Source organism: Chrysemys picta, chromosome 6, assembly GCF_011386835.1.
Source record: "Chrysemys picta bellii isolate R12L10 chromosome 6, ASM1138683v2, whole genome shotgun sequence".
Classification (NCBI taxonomy): Eukaryota; Metazoa; Chordata; order Testudines; family Emydidae; genus Chrysemys; species Chrysemys picta.
The window spans coordinates 5,661,565-5,673,705 of record NC_088796.1 but is presented as its reverse complement, the minus strand read 5'-3'; the positions used below and the strand labels follow the sequence as shown (position 1 = coordinate 5,673,705).

Genomic DNA, 12,141 nt, shown 5'->3' with positions numbered 1-12,141 from the left:
ATGCATATGCTAACTGCTATATTCTCAATAAATGCAGCATATTGCCTTCTCCCCTATAAAAAAAAAATCTCATGTACTTTGTATGAGCATAACAAAATGAGTCAGCGAATCGCACAAGATAGAGGTGGAAGAGCCCCACTGGGCCATCTCCCTGACAAAGGGAGAGCTGTTCCATCTAGTATTGTTTACTGGTGCACTGTTTGGTCTTGCATGACAGAATTTTCACTCCTTTCTTTGGAAGACTGCTCCACAGACTCTGTAGGGAGACAGACCATTGTTCTGCAATTTCTAGGAGGGTGTTGCAAACGGTGGAGAATAAAGAGTACATCAAGTGACTAATACATATCCTCTTAGCTGAGGTTAACCTCAGAGAGAATGTGGGTGAAATATTGGAACTATATATGGGTGAGTATGTGTACATGCATACACGCACCCACCAACACATCTGCCTGTATACTACGAGTCACGGACTTGTTTTGCAATGTGACAACAGAGAATTTCCTAAAGCCACTTGCCAGATGAACCCGTCAGCGAGGCCTTTATTCAGAACAGAAACATTTCCTTTCTTCTAGAGTGACGAGTCCACAGATTCCATCATATCCAGGACAAAAACCTTTTTCCTCCTCTCACAATGGATGAGCACATATATTTGCCCACCATTGCTTTAAGGCAGAAATAAAAGTTGTTTCACCGTAGGAAATATTCGGAGTGAAATTCAGAAATTTCACTATGTTCAATAACTGTTAGTTAATCCTTAGAGAATTCAGTGCATGGAAGCATCTCAAACCTACCAGGATCGTCAAAGAGCTGGCCACTCCCATCCTGCCCTGAGACTTCTGGTTCTGCCACTCGGCAAACCGTTACAGGAGAAGACGCACTGTCCGGGGTCTGTGGACCTGCCCACCAGAAGAAAGGTTTTTCTTTTTCTTCTGCACACAGAAGATCCACAGACCCCTTACAGTGGGCTGTCCAGGAGCAGTCTGCAGTCAGGGAGGGTTTGATAGAACAAAACTCTATGCAGCTGAGTAAATAGACTTTTAATCTGTGGAACCACAGCAAGCAGAATCCTTTGCTCAAATACTGCTTTTGAGAAGCTTGTAATACTTTGTAAACGTATGCACGCTACGAAGAGAGTCCATAAAATCTTTCAGTCCAGGAGGTAGCCACTGGGGGAGCTCTGAGTTTCTGGCCTTGTAAACTTCTGTTTTGCACCATTGTATCCACCTGGACATGAATGAATGGAATAAAACAATGACCTTTCGCCAACAGATGGAATAAAACAAATAGGAGTCAGTGATTTTCTGAACTTTTTTGTATCTTTGAGGTAGATCTTCAACTCTCTCCTAACATCCAGGGTATGCCAAAGGTTTTCAGTAGGATGTGGACAAAAAGACGGGAAGGACCCTCTGGAATACTGAATTTAACTTGGACATGAAAGCTGCATTGCTTCTTAAAAACTTTGTCCTGATGGAAAGTGCAGCACTGTGGTTCTACTGATGACACTCCCAGTTCTGAAACTCTTCTTGCATAAGTGAGAGTTGAGTGCTACGAGGAAACCACTTTTAAGGAAATAAGAGCATTTATCACAGAGGTTCAAAGGGTTCTTAGTAAGCCATTTAGCACTAAGTTTAGGTACCAAGGGGAAATCCTGCAAACTGGAGTAGGGTTGACACGAGACGCTGCTCTAAAAAAATCTGGGTGGGACATGATCCTGCGTTTTCCTGTTGTCTGGAAGATACGGAGGTTGCAGCCACTTGAAATGTTAATGTTTGAGGTTTAAAGAGCAATGTGAGACCTTGGTGCAGGAATTTCACCTTAGCCTTGATAGGATCTATCTGCAAGTCTTTACACTCGGTCTCAAAACTGGACCAAATCCTTCTTATACCTTATTTGTTGAGCTTTTTCTGGATGCTAAGAGCATGCTTCTTAGGGCCACTGAATATCCTTTTTTGTTTTAGCTGGAATCTCACAAATACCAAGAAACTAGATTCAACTTCCATGGGTTGGGGTGGAGGATCGGTCCTCATCATAGAAGATCCCATCAGCGTGGGAGAAACAAAGGGTATTCTGCCTGCTGCACCAAGTCTAAAGCCCAGGCTCTCCATGTACAACGCAGGGCCACCAGAATTACCTCTGCTGTCTGCTTTGTAGCCCTGAACTGCGTTGGGGAGCGCTGCAAATCGTGGAAATGCGGACAGCAGCAGCCCTTCCAGCCACGGAAAGTGTGCATCCATGGTCAGTGAACCCTTCACCTGGGGCAGAAAGTGGGAATCTCTGCATTGAATTGGGAAGCAAATGGGTGACCGAGGGCTCTGAGTATTGAGTCGAAGACCTCTGGGTGAAGACTCCACTTCTCTGGCTCTCTCCTCTGTCTGCTCAACCACTCTGCCCGGGTGTATAACTCTCCTCTTATGCCGAGAGCTCAGAAGGGACAGAGGGTTCTTTTCTGCCCATGAACATAGCAGGTTGGTTTCTCGTAACATGGCTGTGGACCTGGTGCCTCTATGTTTGCTAACAAAAGCTACTGTAGCTTGTGCTCGGACATCGTTAGAACATCTCTGTTGCTCAACTCTGCAGCTAGTGCTCTCAGGGATAGCTAACTGCTCTGAACTCAAGCCAGTTAATACTACGTCAAAGCTCCTTCTCCATCCGTGCCGTTGTATGAATCTGTTCTTTGAATGAGCTCCCCTTTCTCTGAGACGGACATCGACTGGAGAGAACTGCGGTCACAGCTCCGAAATCTTGGGGACCTATGAGTCTCTTGACTTCCAGACACCAGGAGAGGGATTTCCCCAAAGAGTCTACCCCCTGGATACACAGAAGAGGCTTCAAAGTCCCTCCTTAAGGGGGTCCATCTTCCCATCCGTCTGTTCTTTGAGGAGGAAAATCACCCTCAGCTGGGATCACCATGTCTTGTACTAGGGATGGCTCTATGAACATTATTGTGCCTCTGGGCCAGTCCCCATTGCCAGGAGACTGGTGTCACACCTGCTAGTCGCATTCTGCACCATGATCTTCCATGCAAAGCTGGGAGCCATTCACACGCCCTTCCCAAACCAGAGTGCTTCTCGAACAGCAGCTGATGAGACAGGGTTGCATGCCCGCAAAGCATCTGCTGCCCAGATTGAATGCTACTAAGGCTGCTGCCACGTGCCCACTGGGTGGCTGACACAGGTGAGGCGATAAGGGCTTTGCCAGCGTGCACTGGTGAAACATGCTGCATTGATGTTCTCTGTTTATCCACAGAGCAGGCTTCCCCTCGCTAACGTGCCTGAAACCAACCCTGGAGAGACCGTTCTCCATGAGCGAATAAGGACTTCAGTTCCCATGGCTGGTTCAATCCTTAGCTTCCCTGCAGAGACTACTAAGGAGCCAATTAGTGCCAGCTGCAGTGGTTTCCACCTTGTGGACACCTGCGGCATCCAGACTCATGACACGTAGGCTACCCAACAACCATCATGTGCAGCATCACCTAGATGTGGACACAGCCATCTCCCATGATCAGTCCTGTGAGCCACTCATCCCCCCCGCACTCCATACTCCTCTTTTTTATCAGGCGCTCAGAGAGCTCTCTGCAGTGATCCCACTGCTCCAGCACCCGCCACGGCCAGGTGGCCAGAAACATTAAATTAACTGAACCACGAAGACACTGTTAGGGCCATCGTTTGCACTGGGATTGTGAGGTCCCTATGCAGGGCTCCAGGTGTTATCTATATAGATCCTAGAACTGGAAGGGACCCTGAAAGGTCATCAAGTCCAGCCCCCTGCCTTCACTAGCAGGACCAAGTACTGATTTTGCCCCATCCCTAAGTGGCCCCCTGAAGGATTGAACTCACAACCCTGGGTTTAGCAGGCCAATGCTCAAACCACTGAGCTATCCTCTGCTATGGCGATTCTTTCACCGGCTGACATCCCCACTCCCGTGGAATAGGGATGCAGTCACTATATGCAGGAGATGGAGAGGTTCCAGTATCCAATTCCTGCAGTGAAAGCAATCTGCACACAAGATACCCACACAGACCAGCTGAACATGCGTGCATACCCTCCCCTGAGGCCCACAGCCACGCTTACCCTCAGCTCCTGGAGGTAGCACTGTACTGGATCATAACCCACCACTGGGAAAGCGAGGGTCTTGACCGGAGCATCGCTCTTCAGCATTCCCCGGCTGAACGACTTCGCCGGTCGGTCCACGCCCTCCAGGTGCCTGGGGAGCTGCTTGGCATTCAGGTGGATAAGGATGTCATAGAAATCCAGCGGTGGGCGGAAGACCATCTGCAGAAGGGGAGGAGAGGGAGACAGGGGTAACACTGCTTGCAATGTGCAAGATAGAGTATAGGAGCCTTGGATCTCATACCCAGGTATCCTGGAGGAGGGAACGATACCCCACCAAGTTCCCAGCATCATTAACTCTTCAATGTCCCATTCCGGGCCAGCATCTGTTTCAGTACCTTTGCTGAAAGGGCTTTTTAATCAACCCAGTTAGGGATGCAAATAGCGTTTAAAAAAAAGTAACCGCTTAAACTATTCAAATTGTATCGGTTAAACGTTTAACCATTCAGGAGTTCACAACAGAGGTGGGGAACTAGGAGTGCAGTTGGGAGGGGGGTTTGCTGCAGCATCCCCATGTTTTACGTGGGGCTCCCCTGCCAGCCCCAGGTGTGCCCCGGGTCCCGGCTGCCAGGAGTCCTGGGCGTAGGGCCCGCAGCCGAGTTTAAACATTAATTGAATACATTACCAATAAAACTGAGGCTTATCAGTTAACCGGTGAACATTTTACATCCCTAGTTAGAGTAGGAGACTGGGAGTGTGTTCTAGTGACTGAAGCAGGAAGGAGGAGTCAGGACTTCTGGGCCCGACTCGCAGCCCAGCCACTGACTTGCTACGAGACCACGGACAAGTCTACACAGCGAAGAACCCGCGGCTGGCCTGTGTCAGCCGACTCGGGCTCCGGGGGCTGTTTCATTGCTGTGTAGCCGAGCCGAGCTCTGGGACCTTCCCACCTCACAGGGTCCTAGAGCCCAGGCTCCAGCCCGAGCCCGGAAATCTACACTGCAATGAAACAGCCCCATGAGCCCGAGTCGGCATGGGCCAGCAGCGGGTGTAGACGCATCCTTAATCTCTTCTTGCTTTGGCTTCCCCAAGATCCTAAGAGCAACATATTATGGTTACACCGCCCGGAGCAGTGGCATGCAAGACAGTAACTACGTGCATGTCACGGCAAACGATGAATCAGATTCACACTACGTGGGGGGGGGGAACAGAGCAGCCTCACTAATGAGTGCAACAGGAAAACCCTCCCGCAGAGTCAAGCAACAGGTGGATACGCTGATGGCAGGATTTAAATCCCGTGTCTCAAACAGCATGGGAAGCTAAGTCAGGGTCTCTCTCGGTGTAGGACACCCGCTGCACTACTTGCTCAGGGCACGTCTGTGAGAGTCATGACAGATTAAAGGGAGAGGGAATGGAAAGGATGTTAGATTATTCGTCAGCAGGCCAGGGAAGAAACCCCAGCACCCTAAATGCATTCATTTCTGGTGGGCTGCGTGCTGCAGCTTCCTCTCTGAAAAGGGAACCAGAGGTTTGTGCCAAGTTCAAACAGAGGGAGCAGGAAACAATTGAAAACCAGGATTCCTGGAGCCATGCTCAGTGTTGCCTCCCTCCTCTCATCAGCCTGGGATTTTCTCTCTGCTGCAAGGCCACTTGAAGCCAGCCATAAGGAAGGGAATAAAATGCACTGCCCAGCTGCTGTCGTGCAGTCTGAACTCTCTCACCCACCCACAGTTTGAGAAGAGCCAGTCGCAATCTGGTCACGTCGGATGATCGGGGCAGGGGAGAGGGCGGCTGCTTTCCACGCCAATCTGGGCTCCCAGGCCTGTGGAGAGACCGAGCCACTGTGTTCTGGCCAGGCAGTGGGGAGGGGCCAGCTGGGCTCTGCTTCTCGCTCCCCGGCCCACTGAAGCTGGGAGCAATGCTGACCAGCAATACCACTAGCTCAGAGGAGAGGAGCACGGGAGCCCCAGACCCTCAGGCAGCCCTGGCCAGAAGATCTGACAGTAGCCCTTTTAGGGACCAAGCATATGCTCTCTCTCATCCTGGCTACAAGGCGGGTGGACCCACGGGGCTTCCTTCGTGTGTGAAACGAGGGTAAGGCCCAGGAGACAGAAAACTCATTGGGAGAGGGACAACATCAGGGACCCTCAGGGGTGCAGTAAGGAGGCACCTAAAGATCACAGAGGTCAAGGGTGACATTGGCAAGGGAGACAAAGAGGATGTAGAGTGGCGTGGACTCCCAGCATTAACAGGCTCCCTGCCGAGGGCATGTGGAGCTGAACTAAGCTGAAGGGCATCTCTAGGGCTATGTAACACAATGAGATGCCCCCCCCCCCCCCCCCCCAGAACCTCTTAGCCCCTGTGCCAGAGACGTGGGGATTTCATCTCCGGCCTTCCACCGCCCCAGTACTGCAGCCGGTCCCTTAGAGGACAGCTGAGTCTTCAACCACGCACAGGCGGAGGAGGGGATGGGTTTATTATTAACAGAGCGGAGCGATGCCGGACAGATAAATATTTGGACAGAGAGGAGATGTGGGGATTTGGCCGCCGCTGCGTTAAAATGGAAAAAGCAGCTCATCTGTGGAATAAATGAGGTCGCCAACCACTGTCCCATCAGCATAGAAACACACGGGTTGGGGAACGCCGCGCAGGAAGGTGTGGAGGCTGGTCAGCAGCCAGGCTTTGTGGAGGGTAACAATCGGACAGCCTGGAATTCTTAGCAGCTCTGTGGCCTAGCCTGCAGGGCCAGGCAAAAGTTATTCAGACAACCTCCCCCCCCCCCGCGAGAAGCTGCCACAGAGCATCTGCCAAGGTCCCTTTGCAGGTGGAGGGCCTGCGGGCCTTTGGCTTGCTCCATTTGGCCTGCTCTGCCCTTAGGAAGAAGGAAGGTAAGAGAGAAAGAGCTTGGCGGGTGGTCCTGTCTAGAGAAGAGGGCCCTGGGAAGTTTTGGCTTCTGCAGGAGAAGAGATTGGATGGGCGGGAGATTTTGTTCAGTGCTACCTCCCAAAGGAGCCTGAATAGCTAGGATGCTGATGGAGAAAAGCAGGGGTCTCGCTGCCCTGGCAGAGTTCTGGGGCATAGACAGAGGGGGTGGTGCTCAGCCCCACGGACCAGTCTGAACCGCAGCCCCAAGTGTCTCAAACCATGAGAAAGGTCAGGGTGCAGCATGGCCTGGTTACGGCAGCCACTCCCTGCTCCGCATTCCATCCCTTCTGATTCAACGGAGGAGGGTGCAGCTCGCAGCTCCATTTTACAAGCCATTTTTCCCCCACGGCCCTGGAAACCGCGTCCTCTGATCTCCCCAGAGAACGTTACAGCTCCGAGGGTAGACGAGCAAGCATCGCCCGTGCTGCCCTGCTAAGGTGACTTAGCTCTGGAGGGACCACCTCTAAGACAGAGGCACGAGTTCCATTTTCATAGCCCATTAGATCCTCAACTTCCCTGTTGAAACTGCCAATAAAGGAACCAACTAATGCCAAGCCCTCTGGCTGGGGCATTGTGATGTTAACGCCCAGCCACAGGGAACTCAGTCCCACCAGCTCCTTTCACTAGCCACAGCTTCGGTTACCTCTCTGCTCTGTCCTCGAACATGCAGCTGAAGGTTTGGTCTGAGAGTCATATCAACCATATAGAGCTAATTTTCGGGTACTGCCAGACCACTCCCAGCCACTGTCCAAAGTAAAGGAAGCTAATTTAGGCCAGTCTACACACAAAGTTGCACCGGTTGAACATCATAGAACATCACACCTTTAGTTGAAACAGCTTCAACTCTGGTGGGCAGACAAGCCATTGGCCTGATGAAAGGGATTAGCCATACTTGGGCTCTGCCTTTTGGTACGGCTGCCCTGCTCCTGTTGCTTGGCTTTTCCATTACTGGAAGTTTGCAACTATAGTAGCCTGTTCTGCTAATCTCTTTGTGGATGAATAGTCCTTTTGATCCACCCAGAAGACCACATCATCCATCAACGATCTTCTCTTTTTCTGCCTCACGTTCCTCTGCCATTAACTTTCCTTCCAGTGCCCATAAATATGCATCACCCACTGAACCTCTTAAAAATGTGCCCTGCAAATCAAATCTCTTTTTCCATAAGATCTCTAACTAGTGTTTCCTGATTTCCAACCATCTCCAATACTTTTTCACTGGTTGTGCAGTCTATCCATGATATTTTTAGAATTTTTCTATAACACCATAAGTCAAAGGATTGTATCTTCTTTATTCTTGATTGTTTGAATGTCCATGTTTCACAGTCATAATTTAACACAGACCAAAAGTAAGTTTAAGAGTCAGACTTTAGTCTTCAGATTTATGTCTCTTCTCATCAGATGTTTATTCTTCCAGGATGTCTCTTTCTCTTGCTATGCTTGTGCTAACTTCAGTATCCAATCTTCCATCTTCTGTAATAATGGTTCCTAAGTACATAAGAACGTAAGAAAGGCCGTACCGGGTCAGACCAAAGGTCCATCTAGCCCAGTATCCTGTCTACCGACAGTGGCCAATGCCAGGTGCCCCAGAGGGAGTGAACCTAACAGGCAATGATCAAGTGATCTCTCTCCTGCCATCCATCTCCATCCTCTGTCAGACAGAGGCTAGGCACACCATTCCTTACCCGTCCTGGCTAATAGCCATTAATGGACTTAACCACCATGAATTTATCCAGTTCTCTTTTAAACTCTGTTATAGTCCTAGCCTTCACAACCTCCTCAGGCAAGGAGTTCCACAAGTTGACTGTGCGCTGCGATAGTAATAGTTTCTCACTTGCTGAATGGCTGTGTCATTCACTGGAATCCATTGCATGTTTTCCCAGGATCCTTGCATATCACCATAGTTTATGTCTTATCTAGAATTGTTTGAGGGGGTCAATAAGCATGTGGACAAGGGGGATCCAGTCGATATAGTGCATTTAGATTTTCAGAATGCATTCAACAAGGTCCCTCTCAAACGCTATTAAGCAAAGTAAGCTGTCATGGGATAAGAGGAAAGGTCATGGATTGGTAACTGGTTAAAAGATAGGAAACAAAGGGTAGGAATAAATGGTCAGTTTTCAGAATGGAGAGAGGTAAATGATGTCTCCCAGAGGTCTGTACTGGGCCCACTCCTATTCAACGTATTCATAAATGATCTGGAACAAGGGATAAACAGTGAGGTGGCAAAATTTGCAGATGATACAAAACTATTCAAGATAGTTAAGTCCCAGGCAGACTGTGAAGAGCTACAAAAGGATCTCACAAAACTGGGTGACTGGGCAACAAAATAGCAGATGAAATTCAATGTTGATAAATGCAAAGTAATGCACAGTGGAAAACAATCCCAACTATACATATAAAATGATGGGGCTAAATTAGCAGTTCTCTTTCTTGAGTGATATCTTGGAGTCGTTGTGGATAACTCTCTGAAAACATCCACTCAATGCGCAGTGGCAGTCAAAAAAGCTAGCAAAATGTTGCAAATCATTAAGAAAGGAATAGATAATAAGACAGAAAATATCATATTGCCTCTATATAAATCCATGGTGTGCCCACATCTTGAATACTGTGTGCAAGTGTGGTCACCCCATCTCAAAAAAGATATATTGGAATTGGAAAAGGTTCAGAAAAGGGCAACAAAAATTATTCGGGGTATGCCGCGTCTGCCATATGAGGAGAGATTAAGAAGACTGGGAATTTTCATTTAGGAAGAAAGACGACTAAGAGGGGATATGATAGAGGTCTATAAAATCATGACTGGTGTAGAGAAAGTAAATGAGGAAATGTTATTTACTCCTTCTCATAACACAAGAATTAAGGGTCACCCAATGAAATTAATAGGCAGCAGGTATTAAAGAAACAAAAGGAAGTATTTCTTCACCCAACGCACAGTCAACCTGTGGAACTCCTTACCAGAGGATGTTGTGAAGAAGGCCAAGACTATAACAGGGTTCAAAAAAGAACTAGATAAATTCATGGAGGTTAGGTCCATCAATGAATATTAGCTGGGATGGGCAGGGATGGTGTCCCTAGCCTCTGTTTGACAGAAGCTGGGAATGGGCGACAGGGGATGGATCACTTGATGATTACCTGTTTTATTCATTCCCTCTGGGACACCTGGCATTGGCCACTGTCAGAAGACAGGATACTGGGCTAGATGGACCTTTGGTCTGACCCAGTGTGGCTGTTCTTATGTTGTCCACACTCAACTCTAGACCAGTGGTTCTCAACCATGGGTCTAAGGCCCCCTGGGGGGCCGTGAGCAGGTTTCAGGGGGGCCACCAAGCAGGGCCAGCATTAGATCGCTGGGGCCCAGGGCAGAAAGCCGAAGCCCTGCAGCATGGGGCTGACGCCCGGGCCCTGAGATCTGCCATCCGAGGCTGAAGCCGAAGCCTGAACAATATAGCTCTGCGGGGGCCACTGTGGCATGAGGCCCCAGGCAATTGCCCTGCTTGCTATCCCCTAACGCCAGCCCTGGCTTTGACATGCAGAAAACCAGTTACCGTGACACAGGTGGGCCGTGGAGTTTTTATAGCATGTTGGAGGAAGGCCTCAGAAAGAAAAACAGATTGAGAACCCCTGATCTAGACTATACTCCCCTGCTATATTCATTTATCAGCTCCACTAACTTCACCAGACATTCTGAATCCCCAACAGCACTGTGTCAATCTGCATAGCAAATATTAACGACCCATCTTCCATTCATCTTAATACCCTTTCCTGTTTCTCAATTAATTTCATAAAACACTCGCTATAAATGTTGAATACAGTTGGTGACATTATACAGCCTTCTCTCAATCTCCATTACCATCTCCCATTACAAACACCTTCTGACTCCAGTATCACGGTTTTATTACTCAGCATTCATTTCCATCAATCCCTACAGCTCTTAATATACTGAGCTATTCGTAGTAGCAGATTCTGTCAAATGTTTTTTGGAACTCAATGGAACACAAGTATACTGGTTTCACCATTTCAGCTGATCTTTCTAATACGAGCTTCAAGTTCATAATGGTGTTTATCGTGTCCTTTCCATGTTTGAAGCTGTATTGTTGTTCACTGACTTAATCACTCTTTCTTTGTATTCAGTCTTGAACAATTCACAGGAGTATCTTAAGAGGCCTGTGATACCATGCTGATTGTTCTGTAGTCTTTACAGTCCATAGCATTGTTCTTTTGGGGGATGTGGATACACAATGAGGTTGTAAAATCTTCTGGCAGTTTCCCCCATCTCAAACATCTTTCATAACCTCGGGCTGGGCTTTCAAGCCTTCATTGCCTATGGTTTTTAATAATTCAGCCAATAGTCCATCACATCCTAGCGTTTTTCCATTCTGAAGTCTTTTTACTGCTTCCATGATTTCTTTATCCATTACTGGTGGACTTGGTTGATTTCTACCTGAGGTTTTTCAGGCCTATCGCCACTATATAATTCCTTGATATATTCTCACCATCTATCCTTCTTATCTTTAGGGTCTGTCAAACATTGTCCATTTATGTCCTTAAGGATCATATTGATCACCTTTCTTCAGTAATTAAAGGCTCTTATCTTCTGATGCATCTTACTTTATCTTCATCCAATTGTTCAATTTCTTTGCATTTCTCATTCAGCCATTCAAACTTTGCTAATCTGCATTTATCCTTTATCACTGTATTAAATCTTCAGTATTCTTTTTCTGTTGTCGATCCTTGTGCTTTTACTTTCCCTCTTTCGACCATCACAGCAATAATTTAATCTGTTATCCATGTTTGTTTGTTTTTTTATTAGCAAGTCACTTCTTCCCAACATGTTTATTTGCAACTTCTTTTATAGCACCTTCCAGATATCCCCAGTCATCTGGTGCTTGGCTTTGCTAAGCCGCAAACATTGCTTAATGGGGGTCATTTGCTCAAGTCTTTGTACCGCGGATATACTTATTCCCAGAATCAGAAAGAATTTCCATGTCACTGCTATAGTGAAAAGAAAGCTGAACTGGCAGCTAGATAAAGACTGACTAAATAAGACTGGACTATATATTAGAAGGAAGCTGCCACGTCCAACTGGCCCCAAAATACATAGATTGAGATTTTCAAAGCCGTCTCAGGGCTTCAGACACATTTCTTTAACTGATATTTACGGTGAGTTTC

The 12,141-nt window shown here is 47.9% G+C and overlaps 1 protein-coding gene across 3 annotated transcripts in view; it reads right to left on the bottom strand.

The window, feature by feature from the left end:
- The window catches only part of NOL6 (nucleolar protein 6), a 74,057-nt gene that overhangs the window by 7,921 nt on the left and 53,995 nt on the right, over positions 1-12,141 (bottom strand). For 2 of the 3 annotated variants that reach the window (XM_008166366.4, XM_065598671.1), the window contains exon 24: positions 4,072-4,272. The exons of the other annotated variant lie outside the window; for it this stretch is intronic. In XM_008166366.4, coding sequence (XP_008164588.2) covers positions 4,072-4,272 — 201 coding nt within the window. The remainder of the gene's footprint in view (positions 1-4,071; positions 4,273-12,141) is intronic. 3 annotated transcript variants of the gene reach the window in all.